This window comes from Sander lucioperca, chromosome 11 (genome assembly GCF_008315115.2).
Source record: "Sander lucioperca isolate FBNREF2018 chromosome 11, SLUC_FBN_1.2, whole genome shotgun sequence".
Classification (NCBI taxonomy): Eukaryota; Metazoa; Chordata; class Actinopteri; order Perciformes; family Percidae; genus Sander; species Sander lucioperca.
In genome coordinates, this window is record NC_050183.1 from 15,982,664 (window position 1) to 15,997,059 (window position 14,396).

General features: G+C 42.5%; 1 protein-coding gene across 2 annotated transcripts in view; it reads right to left on the reverse strand.

The window, feature by feature from the left end:
* Nucleotides 1-14,396, reverse strand: part of zc3h3 (zinc finger CCCH-type containing 3) — a 77,588-nt gene that overhangs the window by 6,494 nt on the left and 56,698 nt on the right. For both annotated transcript variants that reach the window (XM_031282369.2, XM_031282368.2), the window contains 4 exons: nt 13,650-13,728; nt 13,075-13,230; nt 10,275-10,344; nt 6,944-7,075 (listed from right to left, as the gene is read on the reverse strand). In XM_031282369.2, the coding sequence (XP_031138229.1) occupies nt 6,944-7,075; nt 10,275-10,344; nt 13,075-13,230; nt 13,650-13,728 (437 nt within the window). The remainder of the gene's footprint in view (nt 1-6,943; nt 7,076-10,274; nt 10,345-13,074; nt 13,231-13,649; nt 13,729-14,396) is intronic.

Consider the following 14,396-nt stretch of genomic DNA (forward strand, 5'->3'; position numbering starts at 1 on the left):
TGGCGAGCAGTGTGCCATGAGAGAGCGAGCTTTCACATGCATGTTTGCAACCGAGTGTGTATGACAGTGTAATACGGGTGTAAATTGGTCACTTCATTCTCCACGAGATCCGATCCCTCCCACCTGTCAGAAAAGCTAATTATATTCACTCTGGGGTGCAGGCTGCGAGGAGTGAGTGTGTGTGTGTGTGTGTGTGTGTGTGTGTGTGCGCGCGCGTGTAGGGATATTGAGATCGATTACCAGGAACACTATGGACTATGGGTCTACTCTCTCTGGAGTCCAGCAGCCCTGACTTGCTGCCACCAGAGCCTCTCTCATCGCCCTCACACCCATGTTCCTGCACCCCTGGGTGCCAGGGCAGCCCAGGGTCAGCTCGCTGTCAAATGTTTCTCCGGATCATCTTATAGGGCTGCGGTTTTGACACAACGTTTTGCTCAACATATCGGATCTGCTGCAGGTGTCAGTAACGTTCATCGTCTTATATTTGGTGTCTGACATCACTGCTGAACCCGTCAGGTCCACATAGGGCCGAAATATAGACTAATATTCATCATTTGTTTGAATTGTGTTGTGGACATTTATTATTATTTAACCATTTATGGGTTAGTGAAAAATGTCCATCATAATTTATCAGAGCTGACGATATCTTCAGACAAAAATCTAAATTATATAAAACCACATTGGAGAAATTGGAACAGTTTTGGCTTTTTTTTGCTTGATGAACGACTTAAATTATGAATAAATTATCAAAATTCTTGATTCACTTTTTTATGTAGCACAATGTTTTTTTCCATCTAATTGAACAACCAAAAGCAAAAAGTACCTTACATTTTTCCCTGAATTCTTTTGAAAAAAGTGACAGTAGCTTTTTGATGTCCTATTTAATAACCAGGCAGTGGAGAGTGTCCAGTTTTACATTTCTTGGCACCACCATATGTCAGTCCCTGAAGTGGGAGGTCAACACCAACCACATTTTAAACAAAGCCCACCAGAGGCTTCACTTTCTGCGCCAGCTCAGGATGTTTGGTGTAGCTAGGGATGCAATGCTCCAATTTTACAGAGCCACAGTGGAAAGTGTGCTGGTCTTCTCCATCGCTGTCTGGTATGGTAACTCCACCTCTTCAGAGAGGAAGCAGTTGGAGAAGGTGGTGCTTACCGCATCCAAAATTACAGGACATGCCATCCCATCTGTAGCCTCCATCTACGCCACGCGGACCAGCCATAAAGCGCAGAAAGTGCTAGACGACCCCTCCCACCCTGCCAGGTCCCTCTGCCAACTACTGCCCTCTGGAAAGAGAGTTCAAAGTCTCCGGGGCAAAACATCCCGCTTTTGTAACTGTACTTAACCTGCCACTATTAGGCTCCTTAATGCTCAGGCACCTTACAGAGTAAATTTGTACTAAATGCACCTAATTCAAATGCACTTTATAGACTGTACAATATACTTTATGGGAAGTTGCAATAGCACAAGGTCTTTACAGCTTTTTACTGGTCTGAATGATTGTCTATGTGATGGTCTTTTATGTACTGTATGTTCCTGTGTATGTTTTGCCTTTTTTTAACCTGATTGGCACCAAGACTAATTCCAATCAACTGTGTTGACATTGCAATAAAGTACTGAACTTGAACTATTTCCATCAGGGCTGCGGAGCTGACTGTAAGATAACTGTGATCCTGACTTCTGCTTAGAAATGTTTTATAAAACTTCACTTTCTGTGATAAAGACAATTTATGCCTACTGAGGTGCATTAAACTGAGCATTTCTTATCAACAGGCACACTGGCTGACCAATCCCACATTTTTAGGCACTTTTTTGATCACAGTCGTGGCTGCAGACTTGCAAATGTTCCGTTTTTTTCTGTGGAAAGACAAATCCTTTATTTAGATTGCAAACTGATGTGTTCTTAATATTATAATGATGAAATTCACTTTAATTTATGTGTGGCTTTAATAAAAGCGTTGATTTGATGTTAAAAACGTGTTTTTCTGTTCATTTGATTGCATCCTTTCAAAGATCGATGTGTAGTCGTGGATTACAATTATGATCTCAGCATTGAGCTTAATTATTAGGATAACCATATGAACCATTTTAGCCATAACCCTGAGGCCAAAATGACCATGCAGTCCATTGTGACGTGTAACAACTACACAATATTCCATGTAACTTTGCAAACCTAAACACATTGTAATGTACGTACTGTATAGCAACATCATGCTCATCATATGTATTCTTTCATATATCACTCAAGTCAAGACTGCCTCCGAACCTACTGATATGCACTAACCTAAAATGTTGACAAATCAAAACTTTGACTTCAAGAGAAAAGTGTGATGACGGGACAACAGGAGTTAACAAAGCCAAAGCACTTTCAGTGTGAGAAACAGAAAGTGTATGAGAAATTGACTGTAAAAGCTCAGTCTGCTCCATACATCCTCATTTTCATAAAAAGAGAGAGAGAGAGAGAGAGAGAGAGAGAGAGAGAGAGAGAGAGAGAGAGAGAGAGAGAGAGAGAGAGAGAGAGAGAGCGTGCTGGGAAATGGGAGGAAAAAGCTAAAGTGGACAGAACATCTTTATCCCACCCCAAGTTAACAATTTTCCACTTGATTTAAGGAATGCTGGGATGTCTCTGGGGCCTATTAGAGAGCTCTCTGCTGGGCCAAAACCAGGAGGAGTCAGCACATTTAACAAGAGACTAAGAGAATGAGCAAAAGAAGCAAAAGAGAAAGAGAGAGAGGGAGGGAGGGTAGGAGATGGAAAAGACAGCAAAATAAAAAAAGGACATCACATGCATTTACATCTTGGGCATAAAGCCGACACTCACGTCTAGAGCAACTTACAGTGAGTAGAACAGAATTATAAATGAGCTTGGGTTGCTGGAGTATTAACATAGAGGGGGTAATGTTAAGAAAATGAAAGTTCACACTGTTACTACTATCTTAGGTCGTGTTCAGACCGACATCAGCACTATCAAAAAACATTGCAGCCTCCTTTTCTCATTTACTTGAGATGAGAGCACTGTGTTGATGCAGTGGGGATGGGACACAGATGGCTCCTTTGAAAAGATGTAACATCATCCAGCAGCTTTTGCAGCAATGCAAAGCAACGTCATTGGGGAACGCACCATCATGGCCAAGCACGTATGCGCAAGCAAACATTTCAGTTAGAACTCTTTGTAACCATAACTGTAAAATGTTTACTGCATGCTTCATACAGACATGAAAAAGTAGTCAAGTTAATGTAGCCCGGGACAACTGACTGTAGCCCGGGACAGGTTACTGTAGCTAGGGAGAAGTTACTGTAGCCCGGGACAAGTTACTGTAGCCTGGGACAACTTACTGTAGCCTGGGACAAGATACTCTAGCCTGGGACAACTGACTGTAGCCCGGACAAGTTACGGTAGCCCGGGACAAGTTACTGTGGCCTGGGAGAAGTTACTGTAGCCCGAAACAAGTTACGGTAGCCCGGGACAACTTACTGTAGCCCAAAACAACTTACTGTAGCCCCAAAACAACTTACTGTAGCCTGAAACAACTTACTGTAGCCCCGGAACAACTTACTGTAGCCCGAAACAAGATACTGTAGCCCGGGACAAGTTACTGTAGCCGAAACAAGTTACAGTCTGGAACAAATGTGATCAAATTGCAGCTTTTCTGCAGATACCAATGTCGGGGGAATAGGACAGTCGCCTTTCCCGAGTTAACGCATGTCAAGATGCTGCTAGTGTGCGTTTCCCTTGAAAAAATAAATTAAAAAAGTATAAGACAGGAAAGTGCAGAAAAAATGATCTTTTCTGGTCTGTCGCCTCGTCTTCTGTTGAAAGCTGAATTTGAACATGTAAAAGAGAATGGAGCTACCACTATGTTTTGTACCTGCATGGCAGGAGTAACTCTCAGTAGTTATGTGCATGTCCGTGTGGATTTCCACAACAGTTTGTTTAAAACAGTCTCGTCATACACTTGGAATACAAAAGGGCCGAGAGATTTAGGGTCGACTGTTAGTCGGACCTAAATCTCCTAAAAATGTAAATGACACTGTAAAGTTTAGTTTTGAGGTGAAAAAATCAAGAGAAACTGCTTTAAAAAAGGGTAAAACCACAGATTAATTTGGCTAAATAGCCAATAAGACAGCTCTCTAATGCCGACACTGACACTGTTTCAACATGCTGAATCAGTAGCCATTGATAACAGCCAATGAGAGATGACTATAGCCAAACCCGCAAAAACTATGGATGACAGTTGGCTACAGACCCTCTTGATGGCTGGCTGTCGGCTTATCGTGTCAGGAACCTGGGATAAAAATGGACCTGATACAGGTGCCACATTTGAGGTAATGAAAAAAAAAAGGGGGAATAATTAAAAAGGTGTGGTGTGGTGTAAAGAAATGAGAGGGACAATTAGGAAGGCAGAGACAGATCCTGCGAGGTGGAGGATGAGTCTGAGATAAAAGCCAGGAGGAGGCAGGAGGAGGATGGAGGCGAGGAGCAGACTTAACCCCTGAGCTGCTGGAGTGTCTGCCTGCCTGGCCCATAGTGCCATCCTCAGCAGTTTTCCCATCTATAATTACTGCCTGCTATCCATCATAGAGCCACCAGAGCCTCACAGCACAGCGCTCCATAAACACACACGCACGCATGCACGCGCGCACACACACACACACACACACACACACACACACACACACACACTCACTCACACACACAGACACACAAACACACAAACACAGGGGGAAAATCACAGACCTAAGCACTTCAGCTAATAGAATAAATATTAATATCCCTTTTGTTTTCTATATCCTCATTTCCCCATACACTATTTAAATGAGGTCTGACAGTGTGAAAAAGCATCTGTTTCACACTCCACGCTCAAAAAGAAGCAGAGAAAGGAGGAGAGAGGGGGAGACAAAGGGAGGTTAAAAACACAGGAAGGGGGAGCAAGGGAGGGAGGGTGTGCTTGAGGTGGATGCGGGGACAGTGTGTGTGTGTGTGTGTGTGTGTTGGGGGGACTCGGGTGTCCTCAGTAATGTGTAGGTGGCTCTCTGTTACCCATCAGGCCTGCAATGTGTCACTCAGACACTACAGTTATGCCATTATGGACTGCCACCCCCTGCAGCTGTTGCTGCCTGTGTGCCTCTGTGTGCCACTGTGTGTGTGTGTGTGTGTGTGTGTGTGTGTGTGTGTGTGTGTGTGTGTGTGTAGGGAAGATTGGTTACCAAACTACTTGTTTACCTGAGCCTCAGTTTAACTTCAGTGGAACTGTATACATGTTGGACAATATAATTAAACGTTAAAATGAACTACACGGCTTAGACAAAGACCTTTACAGTCAACCAATGACGTCAACACAGTGCTGAACTAGAAAAGTGCAGAAGTCCGCCAGGTGTTTCTGAGGGCATGTGCGTGGGGAACAGGGAGTGTAGTAAGTATAGTCTTGGTTTTCTTCAAGACGCATAGAATATTGTAATGGTATTGTACCATGGGTGAGGAAAAGACAGCGAGCAAGTAGAGAGAGGTAAAAGTGAAAACTTACTTTATTTGGTGCTTTGTCATTCCTTGTAATTCTGTATTTTAGAAGAGCAAGTTCTAGACCTACAGTTGCAGACGTGACAACCAGAGATCATTAATATAATGTGATGTCATCATAATGTGTCCTGTCTGGATGTGATGATCTGTTTTAATGTACCATTTCTAAGAGCAGTTATTTTTTTTACATGCAAACCAAAGACACATTTCTGCTTTTTTGCACCCAAAAAAAGTATTTTCTATTCTAGTGTAGGGCTGAAACTACCGATTACTTTTTATTGTTGATTAATCTGTAGATTATTTTCTCCATTAAAATCAATTAGTTGTTTGGTTTGTTTCAGAAAACGGTGAAAAAGCTCAATATAACGTCTCAAAGATATAGGGCCCTATTTTAACGACCTAAGCACACAGGTGAAGCGCCGGGTGCAGGTGCGTTTAGGGCGTGTACGAATCCACTTTTGCTAATTTAACGGGGTGAAAAAGGGTCCCTGTGCTGGGCGCATGGTTCAAAAGGGTTGTACTTAGTGTCTTCATTAATCATAGGTGTGTTTTGGGCGTAACATGCAATAAACCAATCAGAGGGTCATCTCCCATTCCCTTTAAAAGCCAGGTGTGTTTGGACCTTGGAGCATTGCTATTACGATGGAGGATTTGCTGAGCAGGAAGGAGAGATTTTCAGGAGAAGAAACTGATCTGCTCGAGTGTGAAGTGAAAGCGCGCTAGAAGATCATATTATAATACTATTTCACATTGTAATATTTACATTTTTAATGTTCTGCATGTTTGTGTGCTGCAGCGCGTCTCTGTGTGTGTGTAACAAGCATAGTGTGCGCGCGCTGTACACAAGCCTAGGCGCATTTTTACTAATGTGCTGTTAAAATAATCAAATGCTGCGTTATTGACTTTAGACCAGGTTTTTGTTGGTCAATAGCGTGATCACTTTCCGCTGCCTCAAGATAACAATATGGCAAGAATGCACCTGAACACACCTCCCTGTAAGACCAGCACGCCCATGGGCGCAAAGATGGGCGCAGGGGCATTTGCCATTTAAACGACGTGGGCGCTGGACGGGAAATTGACAACTGCGTTGGTCTTAAACTAGCAAAGACACTTGCGTCGGGCTTTGCGCTGCACTGGGTTCAAGATAGGGCCCGTTAAGTTTACTGTCAAAGAGAAGAGAAAAAACTAGAAAATATTTACATTGAAGAAGATGGAATCAGAGAATTTTTCTAACCGATTAATCGATTATCAAAATAGTTGGCGAGATAGAAGTAGTTGACAACTAATCGATTCATCGACTGATCTTTGCAGCTCTATTCTTGTGTTCATGTTGTTTGTTTTGGCTGGATAAAAGAGTGCTCATACAGTATGGTTGTAATGAGCCTGCCTCAGATTGAATGTCTATTGGTGTGTCTGTGTGGTACCTTCTCTCCCTCAGGACAGTAGCCTTTGACAAAGTCCTCACACACTTCAGCTTTGCGGGACACGTAGACATGACTGTAGGGACAGTCGCTGTTGTTACAGATTCCCTTCAGGAAGTAGGAACATACCGGCATCTAGAGAGAGTCAGACACAAATATGGAAGCCATCTGAACACTGTTCATAGCACTTGACAAAGACAGGGTGAAAAGAGGCGTTCTATCAAACATTTAGTATATTCTACAAAATGAAACATTTAATCAGAACATACAGAGCCCTACATGAGGGAATTGGAATATATAATCCCCTTTTGTTATGTCAAAATATAATGATTAATCTGGCTTGTGTTGGAGGGGTTGAAGTTGCCCAAAACTTTGTGATTATTGGCTAAATGTCCAAAAAGAGATTGAATTGATTTTGGGTATCAATTTGAATCGAGCACTTTTGTTCCTTGGCATTCGTCCTGAAAACATATCAGAGACTAAATTGGGATATGCATCTGACGGCAAAAAAAGGTCTCCTGGTTACAACCACAGCCTCCAAATACTGGGCAATAAAAAGAAACGGAAGAAATAGGTTTTGTCATGGAGGAGATGACACCAGAACACACCGATTTATTGGGACTTCAGCTTATTCACTGTATCCCCCAGAGTTAGATAAGTCCGTACATACCCTTCTCATCTCTGTGTGTGTTGTAACTCTGTCCGACGGTTCCACTGCTAGCCTAGTTTAGTACAGATCCTGGAGGTAACCGGCTCCATCTAGCCTACTGCTCCCAATAAGTGACAAAATAACGCCAACATGTTCCTATTTACATGTTGTGATTTGTATAGTCACAGCGTGTACAAATAACAAGGTCACATCAGACACAGCCATCTTCTAACCGTGTACATACTGGGAACTATATTCTCAGAAAGGCGAAGCACTGCTGATCTGCTCGGGGTTTCTCAGGTGCTGCAAAGCGTATCACTCCGCCCAAGTAGCAGAAGTAGTACTGCTTCAACTTTCTTAGATTATAGTTACCAGTTACCACTAACTCTGGGGGTTACGGTGAATAAGCTAAAGTCCCAATAAGTCGGCGTGTTCCTTTAAAAGCAGTGTTTGGGTTTCATTATGAGCTGTCCAATCAAAAAGAAACCAATGTAAAGAAAGAAAACAACACAGAGAGATCACATGAGATTATACGAGTTTGTTAACAGACATGCAGTCCTAAAACCACTGCCATCTACCAAGTTCAGACATGTCCGTGTGCCAAGCAATCCGTCACACTGAGCAGTTAAAAGACCTTAATTGCAGTTGACAGCGGAAGAGTGAGAGTGAATGTGTGTCGGGACAGCATGTGTGCGGGGTGTGTGTGTGTGTGTGTGTGTGTGTGTCTGTGTGCAGAGAGATCTACTGTTTGGTGTGCGGGGGCGAGTCTTGTGGATGCCGGTCTAAATATACCTCAGAGGGAGTTCGGTGAAGAAAGATGGGGGGGATGCAGAGTGTGAGTGGGACTCCTCCTTGTTGGGATGGGATCAGTTCTACCTAATTAACTGCTACAGAAATATTTATCCAGGCTGCAGCTCGTCCAGCTCACGTTGTGTTTATGTGCTCTGGATGTGTGCACAGCCTGGGCCAGTGGTGGGATAGTGGGGTGGGTGTGGGTCCCGTGTGTATGTATGTGTGTGTGTGTGTGTGTGTGTGTGTGTGTGTGTGTGTGTGTGTGTGTGGGTGTAATGTTAGGGGAGTAGGCTCGGGGGTGTCTGGTTTCGAAGGTATTTGTGGTAGTGTGGGGGCAGGAGGGTGGGGTGCAGGACTCAAGATTCTGGCTCACCTATCCACACTAGTGCCCGGATTAGGTTCGGAGGCCTGATGGGTGCACCCCACTCCACCCCCCTTAAAAATCAACCCCACTTCTATCCCAAGACACCCATACAGTTCTGTTTAAGAGCTCCACGTGTAATAAGAGCGGGAGTATCCTGTGGAGGGATGGGCCAAAGGTTTTGGGGTGAGGGGAGGCTGTTGGAGAGGTGGCATTACAAACAGACAGCTGGGCTCTCAGCACTTACAAGCAGCACTGTGACAACCAACACAGGTGCAGGGCATTGTGTGTGTGTGTGTGTGTGTGTGTGTGTGTGGAGGGTGAGGCAGAGCACCTGTTCAAGGGTTGTTTGTCTTAAGGAAAAAAAAAAAAGAAAAAAAAAAATGCTTTCCCTTTTTAAGTGGCTACACTTTCCCCTAGACTAGCAAGAGTGCTGACACACGCACACGCATGCACGCACACACACAAAATATCAATATTAGTTGTTGAGATATTCAAGATCGTGTTTCATGTTGCGGTATTTTCAAACCAGCCCGACACCCGTTCTTCACTCACACATTTGATTAGTTTTTTTTTTTTTTTTTTTTTTTTTTTCCAGCAGTGCACACTCACACAGCTACACAATTTGACATGATGAGCGAGGGGAAAGCAATACACCTGCTAGCCTGTAGATTGAACAGGTGACCCCCCCGGTCACCAGCTCTAACCTCCAGGCTGCCCGTCTACCCATAAGAAACAGAATCAGATTTATTGCCAAAGTAAGTTTTCACTTGCACGGAATTTGCCTCGGTGTGTTTGGTGCATACAATACATCAAATGAAATAAAGAATAAACAATAGAGCAAAGTACTGCAACAGTTAAGAACATAAATATAGAATAGAAATATTAAAACAAAAAAAATATGTAAAAGACAATGTAACAAATACAGTATGTACAATATTACTTAATATTGTGGGGTTTTTTTAAGATTATTTTTTGGGCTTTTCCGCCTTTAATTGATAAGACAGCTAGGTGAGAAAGGGGAGAGAGAGGGGGAAGACATGCAGGAAATTGTCATAAGCCTCTCAGTATATGTGCGCCTGCTCTACCCACTGACCTGGCCCGGCCACTCAGGGTGTGCTAAATATTAATCTGGATGTGCAAATGTTCAAAGTATACTGTATATAATATGTGCAATGGTCAGGGATAATGTACCAGGATGTGTATTAATGTAACATGAAGTGACTGTGGGTGGGGGGTTGGGAGTCTGTCAGTGGGGGTCACCGGGCCTTGTTGATGAGGCCCACTGCAGCTGGGAGCCCCTCTCTGAACCCCGCATCAGGACAAGTCTGCCTCACTCCTTCCTGTATCATGGAAAAAGGAGCCGTGCCAAGAACACAAATAGGATCCACGATGACTGTCCCTAATAGTGTGTCACCCTATACCTACGTACACATTGTACCCGGCCCTGGCCTTGCAACCCTGCAATGAAAACCTATAAAAAAAAAAAACCTATGTTGTGCAAGTCTAAGTTGTGTGTGGGAGCACCTTACCTTTTCCTTAGCCACCTTATGGGAGAATGGGCAGGTCCCGTCTGCCTGCTTGCACGTTCCTCGCAGAAACCTGCACAGAAACAACGGGGAAAAAGTCTGACAATGCAGAAACTAATACAGATGCAAAGTGAGAAGAGCTGCTGGTTCTGGAAATGTATTTTTGTGTGTTTTAACTTGCCATTTGAAAGTTTTTGTTTTTTTGTTTTTAATGATATCCTCAATGTACCTCAACAGAGAAACACAGGCGTCTCATGTATAATCATAGACTGTACAAATAATGGAAACATTTTCCAGGGCTGAAAAGTAAAGCCGATGCGGAAGTGCCTTAAACCTGCATCCTATCTAGTTTCCAGAAGGGGGCGACTCTACTGGTTGCAAAAATAAAGCCTGTTTCTATTGAAGTCTATTTATTACCTCTTAAACATTATCCTAACAAGTTTATCGTCTCAATCGCTACTTTTGAGTCTTCTTCAATACAGTATAATCATAATTTTGTAAATTATGGTCCCATTTATTTTAGATGATAAATATAGACAATAAAGCAGGGGATGCTATAGGACCTGTCAATCAGGACAGAGGCTTAGCAATGCTAACCATGGCCCTGTGTACATTAAAATATGAACATGTGAACTTGTTTTTGGGTGTTGTTGGTGACCCTCTCACAGTGTGTTTTTACTGGTGTGTTTAATTGGAACATTTGGTTGCCAAAAAATGTCATTCATTCTGGTCAGAGTTAGGGGTACACGACATATCGACTCAATATTGTTATCGCGATATCACATTGTGCAAAATTATATCGAAAGTGTCACAATAAGTATGTAATATTTAGTTTATTTTGTGGAGCGCTGCGTCCCGTCCGTTGGCTGTGTGGCTTAGTTTGTGTTTGATTTAGAGCCCGCTTGAAACGCTGTAAAAATCATCATTTCATTGGCCAGTTACCGTGCCACTAGCACATGTTAGTGCACGTCAGCGCACGGTGCCACTACGTGACAAACCCTATGGAGCGTACCACGTGTGTGCATATTTCAACAGAGTGACAGTCTAAGTGAAGAAATAGATAGAGACAAAAAAACGGAACGAATCAGAGAAGAGAAAGAAAAGTTGTGTCTTGTGCTCTTTATTTAAATATTTTATACTGTCCAACCAGTAAAACATGTCCTGTTCTCTTTATTTATATATTTTATACTGTCCAACCAGTAAAACATGTCCTGTTCTCTTTATTTATATATTTTATACTGTCCAACCAAGCTAGTTATCTACCGGCAGCGTTAGCTGGTAACCTAAGGGAAAGTCTGCCGATTTTCAACAAGCTACGTGTACTGCTGGTTGAAAGTCAGCAACTTTTCCTCTTTAGAGTTTAGCGCAGCGCCATTGCAATGAAAAACACTGGCTTGGCCACGACATCCTACCCAGCTCCACCCTCTCGTCAAAAATCATCACATCCGGTTGCAAAAAACCAAGATGGCGATGCCCGTATCGCCAAACTCGAGGCTTCAAAACGGCAGTCCACAAACCAATGGGTGACATCACGGATGTCACATCCACTATTTTTAAAGTCTATGTGTATAATGTACTGTAACCGTCGGTTTACGTTATAGCCATCAGTTTTAATAATTCCGATTTTTTTTACTAAAACATGTTTTTTTCCCTCAGTTCGGTGTAAGTGAATGGCTCTAAACACTACAATACCCATGAGCCCACCAGAGGCGCTGATCAGAGGCGTACCCAAAGTGAAAAAGCCCAAAGTCCCCCCCAAAGGGACTTACCATCTCCAACAGAAAACACTGTTCACAAACTGCTCCAAACAGCTCTATTGTAGTCCAGCCTTTACTTCAGAGACAAACGTGGTCACTTTGTAACACACGTTATAATGCTCACCTAGCTGCTAGCGTGGTATGACCTCATACTCTGCTTCTGACTGGCTAGTAGTCCTTACCTAGCTACTGCACATGTGCGACTCCCAACAAAGATGGAACAGAAGTGAGATGTCTCACTCTGTAGCTAAAACAGAGAGCTCAACACACAGGGTGAAAAGAGGAGCTGCAGCAATGTGCAGTACAACAAAAATATGGTGTCTTTTGAAAATTAAACCACGCTGCAGTTTTCAGTAAAGTCAAGACATGTTGTGTTCAGTAGCTGAACGTTTGAACATATTGCATATTCATAGATTCTGAATTTTTAAATGTAAGATACATTTTTTACTTTTTAACTATCGTTTTTGATGGAAAAACAAGAAATGCAATATTGTTAAAAAAATATATATTCTTCAAGATCCCCTCTAGACATGTGTTGTGTACACAGACTTGTTGATTTTACTTTTACTGTTTAACACAGCTGCTTATCTGAACAGAAACTCAAAGGATATTATAGGGGTTGAGTATATTTTTGAGCTTTCACAAAATATTAACACAATGAGAGTTTTGACAAATTATCAGAAATAATGTGGATATAATGATTAAGAGGGTAAAAGCAAATAATGAAACTGCAAGAATAGTCTGGTAAGTTCAGAAAATTGCATCACTCTAATGTAATGCAGCCTTTTAAACCAGAAAAAACAACACCTATGCCATATTACGATATCCAAACTCTAAGACAATATCTAGTCTCATATCACGATATCGATATATTGCCCAGCCCTAAACTTGATGCCCAAAATAACACTTCACAGCTCTATTGGTACAGTGGCAATGGAAGATTGTCCGTCTTTACTGAGGACCGAAGACCAGACCATCTCCCCACCCCGAGCCTTCACATATTACAAAATCAAATCACATGTTCTTGTTTGTTGCCCGACTGTTACCTGGTGCAGACGGCAACCTTGTCTGGGTCGTGGATGTAGGGACAGCTGTTGCCACGGTTACACTTGCCGAAGCGGTTGTAGTACATGCAGTACTGCTTCTGTTGCTTCTTCTGATGAGCATGTCTGATTATGGCTAGGCTCCGCTGGACTGCGCGGCTTGTTTTAGAAAAACACAGACAAACCACAGGTATCCACAGATCAATAACAAGCAGCTTGTAGTAACCAAAGAGGATAAATTGTGCCAGGATAAAAGTTTCAACTGTCAACCCCTGTGAAGAGCCGCGGGTAAATGTATCCACCATATGCTAATTTTAATCTTAAAAGATTACTTCAGGCTTTACAGCCCTCTGTTGACAGTGATGGAAGGCAGTTAATGTTGGGAGCGAGGAGGATCAGATGTAAAAGTCTTGGCTGGATTTGATTTCATGATGGTGTTGTATGAAGAGAGCCAGCAGGATGGCCGCCATATAACATTTTTAAAAACTTGTATATGTATGCAGAAATGCCCCCACTACTTGGTCTCAAGTGCTTCTGATGGGAATAGATTAGACAGGTTGGTGGTGTGAACAGCTTACCTGGCTAAATGACGAGGGCTGAAGGGTCGGGTGAAAGCAGGACTCGTGGGTGAGACCTGGGCGCTGCTGAAAGACCTTCCTAAATGTGGAGAAAAGGGTAATGTGAGCAATTTGAATTAAACCTAAAAAGGCATCCTGTGTTCTGTATTCCCTTACAAGAATCTCCACAGTACAGAGTACACATGTGCGGAGCCTTAGCGCTGGAAACGACAGCTGTTATGACGTCATTTCATGGCGTACGCGCCTCGCGCCGGGAACTCCACGGATAGCATGAACCTAGCTTTATACACCGGTTGGGTCGGTTGTTTTTGTCCAATGGATGCAGCAAATCATTTTTATTTATTTATTTTTTTTTTTTTTACAAATTATGAAATTTACCTGCGTCCTTTTAGCCTCAAGCCAATTTAAATTGATTTTTTCCCTTAATATTTATTCATATTAATAATAATCAGATTTGTCGTTGTTTCGGTTCATTGACATTACACACAGATAATAAACACAAGTTTAGCATGTTATTCACGTGGCACTGGGCACCATGATGTGCTTTCTGTCACTTTTTACTGAAGCGTACATTTCTAATAAATGTCCCATTAGTTGTTGAGAGTATGTAGATTATTTTTGATTCATGAACCATACAAAACAGAATTTCAAATACCTGTATGCGCCTTGTGCTGATTAGCGTGCAAGAACTGAAAACGTTCTCTTTAAAAGCACAAATACAAGAACACACCACATATTTACTTCAAC